This window comes from Borostomias antarcticus, assembly GCF_949987555.1.
Source record: "Borostomias antarcticus genome assembly, chromosome: 17".
Classification (NCBI taxonomy): domain Eukaryota; kingdom Metazoa; phylum Chordata; class Actinopteri; order Stomiiformes; family Stomiidae; genus Borostomias; species Borostomias antarcticus.
Genome location: NC_140250.1, coordinates 6,078,942 through 6,096,775, shown reverse-complemented (window position 1 = coordinate 6,096,775; position 17,834 = coordinate 6,078,942). Strand labels below are relative to the sequence as shown.

At 44.6% G+C, this 17,834-nt stretch overlaps 1 protein-coding gene across 1 annotated transcript in view; it reads right to left on the bottom strand.

Annotated features, from left to right (window-relative positions):
* Positions 1–11,800, bottom strand: part of dock11 (dedicator of cytokinesis 11) — a gene marked incomplete at both ends in the record, with an annotated part of 85,861 nt that extends 74,061 nt beyond the window's left edge. The window contains 4 exons of the mRNA XM_084452213.1: positions 52–134; positions 978–1,067; positions 2,878–2,994; positions 11,699–11,800. Of these exons, the coding sequence (XP_084308339.1) occupies positions 52–134; positions 978–1,067; positions 2,878–2,994; positions 11,699–11,800 (392 nt within the window). The remainder of the gene's footprint in view (positions 1–51; positions 135–977; positions 1,068–2,877; positions 2,995–11,698) is intronic.
* Positions 11,801–17,834: the final 6,034 nt, after the last annotated feature.

Here is a 17,834-nt window from a genome sequence, read left to right as displayed (position 1 = left end):
AAGTTTCAAGACTGCCAGTGTTGTCAAAGCGGGACATGATTACAGACGTACCTTGGAAGCATCCGGAAATCCCCGGAGTAGGCCTCATACTTGTAGTTGATGACGTGCCAGTCCGTGTTGTACATCTTGATGCACTGTCAAACAGGTCAACGCACAGGTCAACACACAGCTCAACACACTGGTCAACACACAGGTCAACACACAGGTCAACACACTGGTCAACACACAGGTCAACACACACGCAAACACACAGGTCAACACACAGCTTAACACACATAGCTCCACAAACTAGTCAACACACTGGTCAACGCACAGGTCAACACACTGTTCAACACATACAAAGGTCAACACACAGCTCAACACACAGATCAATACACTAGGCAACACACAGGTCAACACACTGGTCAATACACAGCTCAACACACACACACAAACACAGGTCCATTAGGAACATGAACATTACAATAATGCTGCAGACAGAACTCTGGGAAAGCATATTGTACACATACACACACACACACATGCATGCACGCATGCGCGCGCATACACACACGCACAAATGCTAAGAAGTGATCTGCACAAAGTCCATTCCTTTTGAATGTCGTCATGGAGCTGGCTTTTAGTGGGGTACTAGAGACCCATATGTACGCTGGACTCAGTCAGCCCACTCGGCTGTGTGGACACTTCAAAGCAGGTCAGAGTCACCCAGATGGGATCATTACCATGGGATCATGAGCTTAGTCGTCTAAACCTGTCCCAAATGGCCATGAGACTTCTCCAGCTCCTATGACTATTGTTTTCATACCATATGACAGCAATAAGAGTTGGCTGAAGCACACAGAGATTTGAGACTGGGCCAGACTGTGTGATTTCAATCATACTGCAATTAATTCCAGCTCTGCATGTGACATCAGTGAACTCCCTTTGACTTTTGACATTTCACATAAAAGCAGGACAGACAATCATGGGACTGTTACCTCTTTGGCGAACAGACTCCTGGCTTCCCACTCGGCATTCTGGGGCACGGAGGGAACCAGGGTCCTCCTCTGGCGCGAGATCTGGGACTCCTACACGCACACACACATAGATACATACACACACACAGCCCAACAGAGAGTCACTTAAGATGGGAAGGAGACAGGGAGCTTCACGCCTCTGAGCAGTTCCACATGTGTTTGGGAATGAGACCCAATAAACCGTCTGTGGCTGAACTGGCGTGAAACAAGATGGGATCTGATTGGTTGGATCACTTGGATCAACCAATAAATGTTTTCGCTCCAGTAGTCGGTGAACTAGTGATTTCTGTTTGGATTTTTAAGAAAATTAATTCTTATAGCTTTGTGAATTTCCACCCAAAGCTAGCCAATTCTTCTTAGATGCTGACTACGCTATTCCCCCAAAAAACACTGAGCACAGCTTTTCCTGATCATCTAGTTTCTGTACCGTAAGTAGCTTTGTGAGACCATCCTGACCTTGTGAGCTCACATTCAGTTATGCTCCACATATCAGTCTGGACTTCCCCCTACTGTATCGCCAACAATTTCTCTCCAATTACGTTTTGACCGCGCCATTCAGGGACTGTGTTCTGACTGCTGTTCTGCCCCCCAGTACAACGTAACCCCGGATTGGTTCCTGTGGCAAAAGAGTCTCCCCAAGCAGTAAGTTATCGTTAGTAGAAGAAACATAGCCATAAGTGCAGTTATTGCAGAAACTCAACGCAATTAAACAAGAACAATAGTATGTGAAATAAAGTTTCTCAGAGTAAACATTATCAGAGTAAACAGACATTTTGCAGTTCTTCCGACTGGATTTTGTAATGTTTTGTTAGGCTGAAGGAGTTTGTCAAGGCCAGTACTCCCGCTCACTGAAATCATTCAAGATAGTGGGAAGGCCAGACTGATCTGCGGAGAGAAACAGAATGTGAGCTTGCTAGATCATGATGGTCTCCCGAAGCTACCTACAAATGTTAGTTTGCCATTCACAAGAGTTGATGACAGCGAGGAAGTGTTATTGGCGTGTCCGTCCTGTCTGACCCCCGACTAGCTCAGGTGGTAGAGCATGAGACTCTTCATTGTAGGAATGTAGATTTGAGACCCATGTTGGGCGCAGTTAAACATTTCAATGTACATGGTACCCATATATCATGTACATATATACAACATTTGATAATGATATTCTACTCATGATACAACCAAAGTACTAACATCTGTTGGGCATTCCTGTGCTGTGTGATCTGCTGATGTAAGTCAGAGGCTGTGACCCTCCAGCCTTGGTCACTATACCACTGCTCTCTAACCTCAAGCCTTTTACCTGTTGACATCAACAAGAATTGGTCATAAGGTGATTAAAGGTGCAGTATGTGGTTTGTGATTTCATGTTAGACTATTAGGTAGAATTCCGAAAAAAATAAAATAATAATTTTTGAAAAATGCAACCGACTTCAGGCCTGCAGGCAGGTTTACAGGCAGGTAGGCCATCCAATCATTTCAAGTTGGCAACTCAAAATGATTGGACACACCTCTGAAGGTCCTGCAACTTCCACAGATTATGGATTCATTTTATTTTAGTGTCAGAGAACTTTATTTATTGATTGCTGTCGAGATGTAATGAGAACTGCAAAAAAATATGATAAAAAGTGCTTCTGATCCAAACTGCGTACTGCACCTTTAAAGGCGGCCGACTCTGCAAAACCACTAACCCCCCCCACCCAGCTGCTTTCTCCAGCGGAGCGGAACATTAAGTGCTCGGGTGCCTTTTGACCAGGGCAAGTTGTTACTATGTCAACAAAATAAGGTGTGTTCCGGATCCACCTGATCTACCAGAACAGCGCCCCAGCATGACCACGGCCGGAGGGGCGGGTTGCGTGGTACTACTCACTGAGACGTCATCGGGGGGGCAGAGCAGCAGGTCCCTGTGGGGGTCGCTGTGGATCTGGGCCTTCCTCTGGGACACCACATTCTCATAGTCCAGCGGCTCGATGATCTTGGGCTGCTCCTGGAACAGAGGAATGTGTCGACCGAGACGTTAAGAGAGAGCAGCCGCAAGGCAAGGACACAATACACACACACACACACACACACTCCAATACATCCCAATACACAGAGCACATAAAACCACATATTTTACTACTCCACAGCTTGTAAATTAGGCCTTTTATTTTCAATCCTCACCACAAATCAAAGTGCTTTACTGTACTCCATTCATCAAATAAAACCAGTGTTGTGATCTGCCCAGTGGGTGACGTTAGTCAAAAATGGATCTGGACCCCGTAGCTCTGGTCCAGAACAGACCATAATAAGGTCCCTGGGCTCTCTGTCACCATGGTGACACTGTGGGGCACAGTGCGTCGCAACTTTCCTCTGGTCCGGGTTTTGATTCAGAGTCAGGCGCTGAGACTGTAAAACACATGACCTGACCTGGCTCTCCCTCACCTGACCATTTCTGGCTCTGCCCTCACCTGACCTGTCTCTCACCTGACTTGACTCAACCCTAACCACCTCTGTTAAACATCTCAACCCTGACCACCTCTGTTAAACATCTCAACCCTGACCACCTCTGTTAAACATCTCAACCCTGACCACCTCTGTTAAACATCTCAACCCTGACCACCTCTGTTAAACATCTCAACCCTGACCACCTCTGTTAAACATCTCAACCCTGACCACCTCTGTTAAACATCTCAACCCTGACCACCTCTGTTAAACAGCTCAACCCTGACCACCTCTGTTAAACAGCTCAACTCTAACATCTCTGTTAAACAGCTCAACCCTATCATCTCTGTTAAACAGCTCAACTCTAACCACCCCTGTTAAAAAGCTCAACCCCTAACCACCACTGTGAAACAGCTCAACCCTAAGCGCCACTATTAAACAGCTCAACCCTAACATCTCTGTTAAACAGCTCAACCCTAACATCTATAAACAACTCTAAACCCTCCACTTAGGGTTGAGCTGTTTAACAGAGGTGGTCAGGGTTGAGATGTTTAACAGAGGTGGTCAGGGTTGAGATGTTTAACAGAGGTGGTTAGGGTTGAGCTGTTTAACAGTGGTGCTTAGGTCAGGTACTCCCCCTCCCCGAATACACCCAGCCGACAGTCTGCTTCCCCTTTGCAATTTTCATTCCGGGCATGCGCACGAACAAACATAAAAAATTATTCCAGCCCAGAAGGTGGTCTCAGTGAGCGCAGGTCATCGTGTAGATCAGAAACCGGAATTGCGCTGGATAGACGGTAAACAAAACAACGGTAAACAAAACAACAATGAAGGCGGGGGCATGATAAAAAGAGACAAGGCAGGTGTAGCAAGAATAGACCCTGAAGATATCATAAGCTAATGTTAGCAACAATGGCTTCATAGGGTTTAGGCTTGCGAGATGGGTCGAGGGGCTGCATCCTGCATACTGTAGCCTGCTTGTGAATAAACCACCCCTCTCAATGGCTTGGCTTGCTGTGCTGTCATTGTAAATCAACATAAGCACTTCATGTATCATGGATTTGCATTAGGCTAGAACTGCCTTCACTGATTCAATGATTTATGATAAATGTTGGTTTTGGCCCGTTTTAGATTTTCATGTCTTCCCAACGAACAAATGTTTTATCCTGACTTTCATATTCTGTAGGTCCCATTACGACAATTAGAGTACGGGTACATATATTTTTAAGGCTCATATTTCTCTAGCTAGTTTGGGACTTAAAGGACAATGCTCGTTTTTGACAACCTGGACCTTATTTACGACATATTATAAGACGTTTGACTCACCGAGATCACTTTGGTGTAGTTCGGAGGCATGTAGAAGAAATTTAAAATCCAGCACGAGCCAGTATATCCATGCAATGGCGGTGGTCGTGGCACTTACTGTAGAATGCAGTTTCTAAAAATCTATTTTCTGCCGCGAAACCGTTGTTTTCATCAATCTGTCTTGATGAATCGCTAGTTGTGCTTACATAGAGCATAGGCCTGTTGTGTTGCTTTTCACATGCCTCTGTAATATGATCTTTAGAAACGTCTTTAGACACGAAATAGCTTCCTCACTTGCTCCAGCACGCATGCGCACAGCGTGCTGGAGCAACGATTGCGCGCTGTGCGAATGCGTGCTGGAGCAAGTGAGGAAGCTATTTCGTTTCGAAAGACGTTTCTAAAGATCATGGCATGTGAAAACCACAACAGGCCTATGCTCTATGTAAGCACAACTAGCGACTCATCAAGACAGATTGATGAAAACAACGGTTTCGCGGCAGAAAATAGATTTTTAGAAACTGCATTCTAAGTGCCCCGACCACCGCCATTACATGGATATACTGGCTCGCGCTGGATTTTAAATTTCTTCTACATGCCTCCGAACTACACCAAAGTGATCTCGGTGAGTCAAACGTCTTATAATATGTCGTAAATAAGGTCCAGGTTGTCAAAAACGAGCATTGTCCTTTAATGGGGCATAACTCGCTGTGTATTTGGTGTAGAGCGTGTTGGTAGTACTGATGGAAAGTCTACTCTTTCCAGTTAAAAATCAATCATTTCACTCTAATTATTGTCCTGCCTAGGTCGTAGGCCCTGTCGTGTATCTAGTGGTGAATAAATCAGCTGCATTCAGGAAAGGCTTTAATCTCCGTGTTCAATAGAGCCTCTCAATGCCATGACTATCAACAGTGAAACCCCTGGTGATTAGCCTACAAGTTCGCCAGATGTTTTCAACACGCAGCCCGTCTTCTCTAGTCTCCTTGTCTGGAGCCTCTCCAGCCCTTTCTTCTCCCTCCTCCTGTGTGAGAACTCCACTGTGATCTGCTGACTGGCTACCGACATCCCGACATGTTCTCAAGAGAAACCGGCTCCCGGCAGCTCTCTGGAGAAGAGCTGAAAACGCGCCCCCCCACCTGAACACAAAGAAACAACCGCCAGAGCTCAGAGAGCAGCTTGAGGCAGCGGGGAGGCAGGGAACCATGGAGTTCAAAGGGCAGCTACAGGGCAACGAGAGAGAGAGACAGAGAGAGAGAGAAACAGACAGACAGAGAGAGGGGGGGGGGGGGGGGTTGTGGTTGAGGTGGAAAAACTATAATATATATATATATATAAATAGAGAGAGAGAGAGAGAGAGAGAAAGAGAAAGAGAGAGTGAGAGAGATAGGGAAAAGAGGAGGTACGGATAGAGGGATAGAGAAGGAGAGGGAGACTGTGTGTGAATGTGACTGTGAACATGAAACAGGTCAGGACAGCTGTAAGAAAGGCCGTGCGTGGAGGAGGACTGGAGAACCATTCATACAGAGGGAACAGTGGTTCGACATCAGGTCTTTGGAGAATAAGTCCAACGGAGCCTAAAACGGCCTAAAAACCTACGGCAGACCGACATCAGCGCTTAGCTTCTTCTGGCTGCAATCCAAGGCTCTTTGGATTCTGTTAATGTAAACTTTAGAGCAGGCTTAAGTGATTGAACTGTTTAAGCCTGGTCAACCACTGAAGAATCACTCTAAGAGGATGAATCTCATCCTCCAAACTGCAACATCAAACCCAGAAAACAAAAATGTCTGAGTCCTGCATGCGAGATTCATGCTGTCATAACAACATCCTGTTTCCAGTTTCATAGTGAATATTCATATTCGTAACATATTCTCCATGACACTTGAAGGCAGTTTGAGGCATAAACTAGGTAGTGGCACAGGAAAGCAACTGGGGCAGACCAATCAATAATTAATTCAAAGAAAGAGCAAGGTTCAGCCAATGCTTAGTGCTTCAGATGGTAATAGGAATTTTGGCCTGGACCTTGGCTATCCTTTAGGGCAGGGATCATCAACTGGCGGCCCGTGGGCCAAATCCGGCCCCCAAAGCTTCCCATCCGGCCCTCAGAAGTATTTTGAATATAAAAAAAAAGGCCTCCAATATGGAAGCAACATCAAAAACAGTTGAATTGAAAAACAATTTTATTAGGAATGATTTACTCACCGCATATCTCTTATTATTAGCCAGTAGCATAGTCTACTACACAACCCGATGCAGGAAATTAAGGCAGGCTACCTCACTGGTTGTGAATTGCGGTAGAATGACTTGTGCACAGTAGCCTATCTTCATGCAAGATGGACAAAGTAATAGCTCTCATTTAACATTTTGTTTTACTTATATGCTCTTATTTGACATTTCGTTTCATTTTATTTTTCACATGCACAATGACAGTAGGCTAAATGTTGCTTTCAAGAGTTTCAAGAGTGCATAGAACGGAACAGATTCACAGCAGCTTCTAATCAGACCATGTCAATGACAAACTAGTTAGTTAGAGCCCTAAGCATTAAACAGGCCAAAAGTCATTTCAGTGGGCCAGGGTGTACAGTAGAAAAAGCAATTGCCAGCATGATTAAAAGAAAAATATTGCTAGAACGAGAAGTGGAATGACAAGGAGAACTTGGAATCGAAGAAAGAGGTGGAGATGAGGGTGCAAGTAGGCTACGGACTTGATGAGGAGACTTTGATGGGGGATTTTACAGGTAGTATGCTGGCCAGTGGTTTAATGCTTTTTGGTGTTGTTTTGGCATAATGATTATGTTACTGTAAGCCCCACAGCTAAGCAGGTGTGAAAGGGTGAAATTATGAGTGGCACTTATGAAAACTCATAAGTCACATTGTTGTGGGCATGATTTGTGCTTCGTGAAGTCTGTGTATGCACGTGTGTGCACACATATAGGCTAGGCTGTTCAGGGACCTCCTGATTTACAAATTGGGGTGCAGTATAAATCTTAGGACTCTGTTCATCAGTGTTGGGCAAGTTACTGAAAATTGTTACAGTTACTTTCACAAGAAAGTGAAAATATTAAACAATAATATTTTTTTTACATTTTATTTGAAAGTCTGGCCCCCATAGTGTCTGCTGAGAAAAATGATGGCCCTTGGACAAATAGTTGATGACCCCTGCTTTAGGGTAATGAGTTGTGGATTGCTTTGGCCTGAAGGCAATTTAACACACACAGTGTGTGCTAGTGCTGCTAACTAGGGCACCACAGACAGGTCTAAGCACACTGGGTCCGAGGCGTCCCCTTATGAAAGACAGAACTGCCCAGAGGCAAGATTGTACAATAAAGTCGAGATATCGTACTTCTCCCTCCATAAACTCCTAGTCAGTGATCACAGGCCGTGGATTAAAGCACGGCAGAGTCACCAGCAGTCACTCTCTACGCCTCCCCCTCACACGTCTAGCTACAGCTCAGCACACAGCTGCACATCTGTCTGTGTGTGTGTCTCTCCCACCTGGCACTCATTCATAATACCATTAAAGTCTGCAGCCCTACACAGCTGAGGCAGTGGCCTTTGTTGTAGCAGCTATGGAGGGATAGAGAGAAGACCGCCTATTGCTAAAGTTTAGGCCTTCCTTGAATGACTTCCCTTCCAGCTGGTGCACAGAGCTACACTGAACTACAGTACACGCTGCAAGACTCTCTGCAAGACTCTCTCTCTCTCTCTCTCTCTCTCTCTCTCTCTGAACTACACGCTGCAAGACTCTCTCTCTCTCTCTCTCTCTCTCTCTCTCTGAACTACACGCTGCAAGACTCTTTCTCTCTGAACTACACAGTGAAAGCCTCTCTCTCCTTCCTTTTCCACCCTCTTTTCCTTCTAAGACAGATCCCTGCAGACGTGCAGTATCAAAATGTGACTTTGTAGGCAGCGTTGTTTTGTGGTTGTAACTTCACGAGAATGTGGTTGTAACTTTATACAGTGTCCCGGGGGGTCGCCACACTGAACTAGGCCACGCCTGCCTGCCTGCTCAACACATCAGGCCTCTGCTAGCAGCGCAGCACAGCAGCTTCTGGTGGTGTGCAACGAGCTGGCAAGCAGCCGAACCACAGAGACAGAAACTACAGCAGCCGCCATGTTACTTTACATTATATCACTGTCATTCAGCTGGCGCTTTTATCCAAAGCGACTTACAATAATTGCATTTGACGTAGGCAAAGTCAGTGTATTACTACTCGCCAGAACGCACAAGTGCATCTCTTTTCTAAAACAAGTGACAAAGTGCATAATCTAGTGCTGAAGGCAAAGTGAAGAATAGCAAACAAAAAATGCAATAGGTGCTTAAGAGGGAGGAGCGTGGTAGTACTTTTTGAAGAAGTGAGTTTTGAGCCTGTGGCGAAGGATGGGCAGTGACTCTGCTGTCCTGGCCTCAGTGGGCAGTTCATGGGGCCAGAACAGCATAGTGGTCTGGGGGGGGGGTGGTGTAGGGCTTGAACTGTCCTCTCCATGGAACTCTCCTCTACTGCCACACTGGTCATGTTACCGAGAGAGAGAGAGAGAGAGAGGGGGGGGGGGGGGGGGTCTCTGGCTCAGTTCCTCTGAAGGAGAACAGGAGAGTCACAAGCAGGCAGCTGAATCCAAATCACAGTCACAATGGGAGAGAAAGAGAGAGGGAGATGAGAGAGGGTGAGCAAGACAGAGAGATGAAAGCGAGAAGTAGAGGGTGAGGGTGATATATATATATATATGCAGGGCTGAAAATGAACACCTGCCACCGGCCAAATGCAGGTAAAATTTCCAATTGGCGACTAGATTTCAGAAGGCTATCTGAAAAAAATATATACTTGGCCGGTAGATTTTTTAATCTACAGTCCCCTTGGCACGTGACTCACCATGGGCCAAAAAGTTAATTTTCACCCCTGTATATATATATATATATAGAGAGAGAGAGAGAGAGAGAGAGAGAGAATGCCTACAAGGACCAGGCATGGCCTACTGTATCTGTGGGGCGTAGCCGCCTGGTGCTATGGCTACACTCAGCCAGGCTCACTTTCTCCTCCCGTTTACTGTATATCACAGCAGCTCTCTGCTTTCTTAACCCAGCTGTCGACCTGAACACTCAAAGACCAACCCACTCCTTTCTTAACCCAGTTATCAATCTGAACACTCAAACACCAACCCCCCAAGAAGAGGCCAGAGACAAGAGGACAGACAATCAGACCTATTGACAGATCAAGACATACATCAGGGTTTTTCCTGCATATAGGATTTTTTGGCGCCAGAGCCAAAGGAAAATCACCAGTGTCAAAATGCTAAAACTTGAGAATAAAAATAGCAATTCAAACCCTCTCCAAATGTGTTTAATAGCTAATGTGCTATGTGTTTCAAGTGCAGCCCAATCTCATCCCTCTTTCTTGCATTGTCCATGGTTTGGACCACTAGTAATCAAGATAATTAATAGAGAGGTTATTAAACATTTTGTCTTCATATACATTTTGTGTCAAGTTGGGAGATTTCCCGCGATTGTGAAACGTGAGCTCAGTCAGAACGACGGCAAAGAATATAAGCATATATGCTGGTAGGCTACTCGGCATAAAACTGAGGTTTCCCCAAAAAATTGCATGCACATCACCCCCAAATACTCATTCTGAGCCCGGAAAAACCCTGACATCACACATACACACACAGGAAACATAGTTGCAGCATGCCTCCAGGGAATCCCCATATAGGAACGCCGGTCCCCGTGACCTCCACAAAACAGCGTTTGTTCTCCGCTGCCATGACAACCAATACCCCAAGGATCATCATCAGCCAGTCAACCGGACCCACAACTCCAGAATCCATTTGTGTGTGTGTGTGTGTGTGTGTGTGTGTGTGTGTGTGTGTGTGTGTGTGTGTGTGTAGATGTGTGTGAGTGTGTGTGCGTGTGTGTGTGTAACAGGGAGCATTAGACCTCATCACAAGACTACAACGCTTATTTAGCATCACACTGATTTAGCATCACCATGATCATCATCATAAAACCTGACATCATCAAAGTCCAATCAGAAAGACCCCTTTAAGCCCTGGGTGTAGATGTTAGTGCTTTGTGTTAAAGACTGATAATGAGAAATTTAATAAATTTCAGATCAGTAGTGTGTCTGATTCTAATCTCATGATGGGAAAATCAAAAACACACACACAGAGAATCTGCAGAGGTCCTCTGTGAATGATCAGAAGTAGGCTAGGCTAAACTAGCTCAGAACTGTGAATCCTCCATCAGCATGATCTCCAGCCATGTCCCCACAAAATCACAGGCTTCTCAAGCCAGTGTTGAAAATGACTGGCACTGCCATAAAAAAAACATCTTGAAAAGTCTTCAAAATTTGGGAAATATCAATAATTAGTTCCTACATAAATCTAATGCAGAACAGTATAGTTGCAGTGGGAGCATGTTAGGGGGACGGTGCTGAGCACTTGGGAGAGCTGGCCAGCCAACACACAGGACACAGCTCGCTATTCAAGCACACATAACACACTAGGCTTGGAATCCATCCCACCATGTGCAATCCTATTTCTCAACAAAGTCACACCCTGAAGGACACAACTACACGTATGAGAGGCTACATCCGCACAGCGACTGTCGCTTATTTTCAATTTGCATTCAGTAACTGGCTAAGATATCTAAATTAAAGGCAGTCCAAAGCTGTCAGCTTCGCAGGGACGTTTGGTAAGACACGGATGCTGACGCGTCTTGAATGAAAATATATTGGCTACGGTAGTATCCACTTTAGATAGAAGTATTCAAAATAAACTGGGAGTTTGCTATCAAGCAAAGGTACTTAGCTACAATCTCTGCCTAGTTAACGTTACACGCGATAGCTGGGGTAGCCTCCTGACCAGGACTACTTGAAGCATGTTCTCTAGCTAGGATAGCAAGGGCACAGCCAACGTTACCGGGTACCGTTAGCCACCGTTAAAACCGAAAAGATGAACGTCAGTTCACTGACCACGACCACCGACGTCCTCACAGCCTCCGAGACGCTTTGTCTGAGTTCTGCCGCGGTCCCTGGTTTGCTGAGCCTCTTCGTGAATTTTCGCACCTCGGACATGATATCTTTCTCTTCACAACCAGCACTAGCCTACGTTTGTCCCGGTGTGAGCGGCACGGGCATGCCGTGGTACGGAGCAGCGGCAGCGGTGTGTGTGTGCGCGCGCGCGCGTGCGTGTGACAGACAGATGCGGACCGTGTTGCTGCCGGCGGTTGGTTGCGTAGTGAGGCGGGGCGACCTCGCGAGGAGGAGGAGGAGGAGGAGGAGGAGGAGGCTCGAGCATCCCAGCGCGCGCCTCCTTCTGCCACACAGACCAGCATGGCTGCATGGCCTCGTGTCTACCTCTGGCCATGCTCTCTCATGCGTGCTCAGAACTCAAAACACTGCTGCGCCCTCGCTATACTAACCCTCGTTGCTAGCCCTGTAGTCCGGATCATTCTCTGAGCAGAAGCTGAAAGGCCTATTTTAAGGTGAAGTTTAGTCCTATTTGTGTCCTATTGCTAGGTACTGTACCATTCATAGGACATGTACATTGGTTCTACTAAGTACTAACCCTAGTCATATTCCTAGTGTGTGAACCACATACACGGCAATAAACGGATCAGCGTAGCCGAGATACATTTATAGATAACCTCGATAGATCAAATATTTGAAAATGTCGCACTCTAGTGGGCCGTGATTAGAATTGCAACCAGAAAAGGGACTTAATTCTCACACTGACAGACGGGATATGTAGTAAACATAGACATATAATCTGTTTAGTAATTCATTATAACCTATTTTGAGCTTTCCATGAGCTACATGCCTACACACTCCTATATCAACTGTCATTCAATTCCATACTTGTTACATAGGCCTACTTGTCCATATCCTACACCCCCTCGGCCCCTCCCGACCGCTACGCTCTGCTACCTCGGGACGACTGGTTGCCCCGTCACTCCGAGGCCCCTGCGGTCGATCGACACGGTCATGGTTCTCTGTCCTGGCCCCGCAGTGACATGAATGAACTACCCACTGATGTCAGGACAGCAGAGTCGCTGCCCATCTTTCGTCGCAGGCTCAAAACTCATCTCTTCAAGAAGTACTACAACAATCCTCCCTCCTAAGCACTTATTGTATTGTATTGTATTGTATTGTATTGCACTTTACTTTAGATTGCTATTCTTGCACTTTGCCTTCAGCACTAGATTATGCTCTTAGTCACTTGTTTTAGAAAGAAGATGCACTTGTGAGTTCTGGCAAGTAGTAGTACATTGGCTTTAACTACGTTAAATGCAATTATTGTTAGTCGTTTTGGATAAAAGTGTCTGCTAAATGACTGTAATGTAATGTATTGGTGACAATGTATACACTAACTAGAGTCATTCAGGTGCCGGATGGACTATGATGAACTATGGACTATGATGTTGTTACCCATGCTTGTGAACCAAACTAAAGGCGGTGGGCACAATACTTTACTTTTATCTTATATTTCTGAAACATGGATTTGAGTTTTGATTGAACAGCCTTCTGAACCTCAGTGACGTATTCAAAGAGGTTAGGATGTAGTAGTAGAGTGCAGTATTGCATCACACCACTAGAGGGAGGCAAAGACCAAACGTACTGTCCGTCTCCAGGGTAACAAACCTTTTAGAATAGAACGTCTTTGACATGGGCCTAACTAATACAGGTACATTGGAATTCTTGTTATAGCTTGTCCTTACAGTAGCCTATCTCATCAGCACTAATTTGTTCCTCATTCCAGTCCTGGGTACGCAGCTAGACATTATACAGTTCCCAAACTTTCAATTTAGTATCCGTAGTCTAGCAGTCTAGCAGCATAGACGGATCATGAAAAAATGGGCCCCTGGGCCTGGACCTGTAGAGGGGCCCCCCTCCCTACCAACTCCCCCCACCCCCCTACAGCCTCTGCCGCAACACTGTTGTTCTCATTTGTTTTCTTTAAAAAACTGGAAATACAAGGAACCTGCTGTAAAGCGTCTTACTGCCTTGACTCTTTTCTTTTCAAATCTTTCGTTTTGCTGCTCCGCTTAAGACAAAGAAGTGGGCTATATGGCTATCTCTCCTTGAGTCTGATGTTTAGCTATCTATCCTTGAGTTTGATGATGTTCGGCTATCTATCCTTGAATCTGTCGATGTTCAGGTGTCTGATCTAAATGACTGTAAGGATCAGGATCCAGAGGAGTTGAACTACGCAGCGCTGCGTTTCCACCAGAAGAAGCAGAGGAGTAAGAGGGTGGAACGGTGGAACCTAACGTTGTCTACGCTGCCACAAGGTGATATGGAATTAACCAAGGGTTCACTTCCGCTTGGGAAGGACCTCTGGGTCACAGGAAATTTTGAAGAAAAAAAAAAGAAAAAACATGAAAAAAAAAAACATGAAAAAGAAGACAAGTAATATTTTGCCCATGTGTAGGCTACTTATGTGTCTGTGTGTGTTTAAGAGAAAAGGACCAACACCTTTTCATGATCGCTGATGATGAACAGGAAATGTAATCTAAAACAATGTCACAGTGTGTGAATATAGTCTATTTAAGTGGATGACAAATGATTTCCATCATAACCCTGTATCTTTTCTGAGAAGCTGAAACTCCTCCAGTAAAAGGGTGAAAGCTGATTGGTGTTGGAGTTAGGGGAGGGATATCAACTAATGCATCATTTCCTGGTGTGAGAGTGACAGGAAGGAGCCGCTCAGTGTTGAGTGAGACAAGCTGAGTTGAGCATCAGGCCCATGTTAAAGCCTGGCTAGTGGATGAACATCAGGCCCATGTCAAAGCCTGGCTATAGTGGATGAACACCAGGCCCATGTCAAAGCTTGGCTAGTGGACTTTACTACTGGTTTGTGAGAGAATCCAGGATTTAATCTTTTATTTCAGTTAATGAAAGGAAAAGTAAATCAAGCAACAATTCATTTAGATTTTTGATGCGGGACATTTTCCCAGCTTTGTTAGATACCCTGTGTGTTAATGTTGTTCAGCACCTTGAGATTATCTGACAATGAAAAGTGCCTTAAATAATAAATGATAAAATGTATTATTTTAATCATTTATCTATTAGGCCATAGCGTATTATATAAAATGTTGTTTCAAAAAATAAATTCAAATTACTGTAAAGAAACAATATATATATATATTTTTTTTTTTTTTTCAAAGGTTTAAGCGGCAAACTGCATGTGTCCGTGCACATTAGTGAGTATGCATGTTTGTTGTGCAACACTGTTAACGTACCCCCACTGTAGTTATTTTCCACTGCGGTAACACATCTCATTCTCTGAAGACAACAAGAAGCCTCCACAGGAAGACCCTCAGCTCTCACCACCACCCCTCCCAGCACATCAAAACCACACGCATGACTCTCACCAACCAGCCTTACAGCTCTTTCCATCTCTTTCCATCGCCTCACAGAAAACACTTGACCAAAACCACAATGATAAGGTCTGCAGTCTCTGCACAGTGCAACAAGAATGCTCACAACAGAATAAAATGCATGTTTTATGATCAAAGGAATATGATCTTCAGAAGTCAAAGATATGCATCATTGTACTGTATAGTTACTGTAGCCTTAAGGAGATTGCATGCACATGTTTGTCGTCAGTGCCAGTGAGGTCCTCCACTCACCATCTCATGCACTTCTGACAGGTTCGCTTAACTGGCTGCAGTCAAGTGAAGTGTGAAAACAAAGGGTCATCTATGTGGTTGAAAGTTTCCATGAGAAAACTTTAACATGTTTTTTTTGTCTATGACACCTCCCTCCTCCTCCTTGTTGTTTGCACATGGCTCTTTGGTGTTTAGGTGTGTTTTCTTTGTTTGAATTATTTCATCCACTCCAAAAGATTTTAAATGATCCAATACGCCATTTCTGCTGTCACAGAGGACATTGTGATGTCGCTACAGTATTTCAAGTCTAGACAGATTTTGAGTTAGTTGACGACAAACCCTGTGTTCTGTAAATGTCAAGCCCCCTCAAAGGCTGTTGTACCATCTATTCTAGCCACAAAACATAGCTACTGCTCAGGGAGGGGTGAAGGAGGAAGCTGTACGGTTACATCATCAAGACTCAGTACAGAGATCACACACCCTATTGAAAACCTTTATCTACCATCATGAGCTATTCTTCAACCACTGGCATATTCACACAAATCACATGTTCACATACACCACAATATAGCACAGCTTTGTGATATCAATCTGAGGTATGTGATACTGTACATGTAGTTTAGAAAAATGTTTAGAAAAATTAACTGAATTGTATTTGATTAAATAAGACATAAACAGAGGTAATAAACAGATACTTTAGTAATTCATGTTTCTTGAACTGTCTTGGATATAAATGAATACATGAATATGCTTCTAAGCACTTCCTTGAAGCCTGACCGTGGATGAAGTACAGAACATTGGCCCCTGTTGGTCCCTGTGGGTAATACCAACATCATCAGAAAGAGACAAAGGAGACATTCTGAAATTCATTGTGGGAAAAAGCCACTATCAACGTTCAATATTCATTCATATCATTCAATTGTCCTGATTGGTGTTGGAGTTAGGGGAGGGATCTCAACTAACGCATCACTTCCTGGTGTGAGAGTGAGAGGTTGGAGCCACTCAGTGTTGAGTGAGACCAGCTGAGGAGAACATCAGGCCCATATCAAAGCCTGGCTAGTGGACTATACTACTATTTATCTATTAGGCCATGGCATATTAAGTCAAATTTGGTTTCATAAAATAAATGCAAATTACTGTAAAAAACGTTGTTTTTCCCCTCAGGTTTAAGCGGCAAACTGTGCTCGTGTGTGTACGCATTAGTCAGTGTGCATGTTTGTGCAACACTTACAGTAATGTGATCCTACTGTAGTTATTTTCCATCGCGGTAACATATCTCATTCTCTGAAGACAACAAGAAGCCTCCACAGGAAGATCCTCAGCTCTCACCACCCCTCCCAGCATATCAAAACCACACGCATGACTCACCAACCAGCCTTAGAATGCCACGTGCACGTAGAATGACATAAGTCATAACACGCACGTCAGTATTGAAGATCTGTATGGAGAGAGGCCAAGTGTGAGTGGGAAGATATCAGCAAGGAGCATGAGGCTAGCTAGGCACTGCTACAGACACTGTGAGCTATCGGCCAACAAGCTGGTGTTATGGGAGCCATCTCCATGGCACGGACACAAGTCGCGAGGATATCCTACATGTACCAAAACATTTGTGGACATAATCAAGATGGATGCGGGAGTGGAGACCACGGATGAGATCTCCAGATGTATGGAGGACCGGGACAAGTGGAGACAAAGATGGGAGGCCCACCTGTGGACGACCTGATGATGAAATGAATGTAATGCAATGTTGTAAGGGACCAGCACAGATGCCAGACTGAGGTGAGAGGATGTGGGCGGACAGAGACAACGTAAAGGCTTTTGTGTTAACAAAGACCATACAGCAGAAAACAAAAGCAAACATGTTTCCAATGTATCAAAGAAACAGACAAGATGAAGGGAATGGAAATACCTCTTTGGAAAGGCTGAGTAATATCATGGTTGTGTTGGTGTGAGTTTAAATTAACAAGAGTTTAGATTCAGTCTCAAGCTGCACTGGGTCAATGATTATATTGATGAACTCAACAGATCTCCAAGTGAGTGTGTTGATGAACCAAACTAAAACTTATTATTGGACTGCATTTATGTAATGCATAATGATTAACTGGTCAGCTTTAATCCTGCTCAGTCAGCCAACAGCATGACTCAGTTCATTGTCCCCTCCTACTAAAGGAGTATTCTACCACTACTGCACCTCTACCACTACTGCACAGGCTGAGTACGGTACATGAAGATATGACATCAAGATGATCAGGCGCTGGATCATACTTCTGGTCTCCATCAACTCGACATTTGATCCTTTTGGTAATGATATTCTTTTTTGAAACCTAATAAAAGAGTACTGATGTATTTGATGGCTTTTGCTAAGTACAGGTATATGGAGGGAATTGTCTGTGTTCAGTTCAGTTTGCTTAATTAGTACACGTACTGTACCATTGGATACGGAGAATGCTTCTTTGTATTCAAACTATGTTGTGTTTCCTTTGACAGTTCGTTCCCTG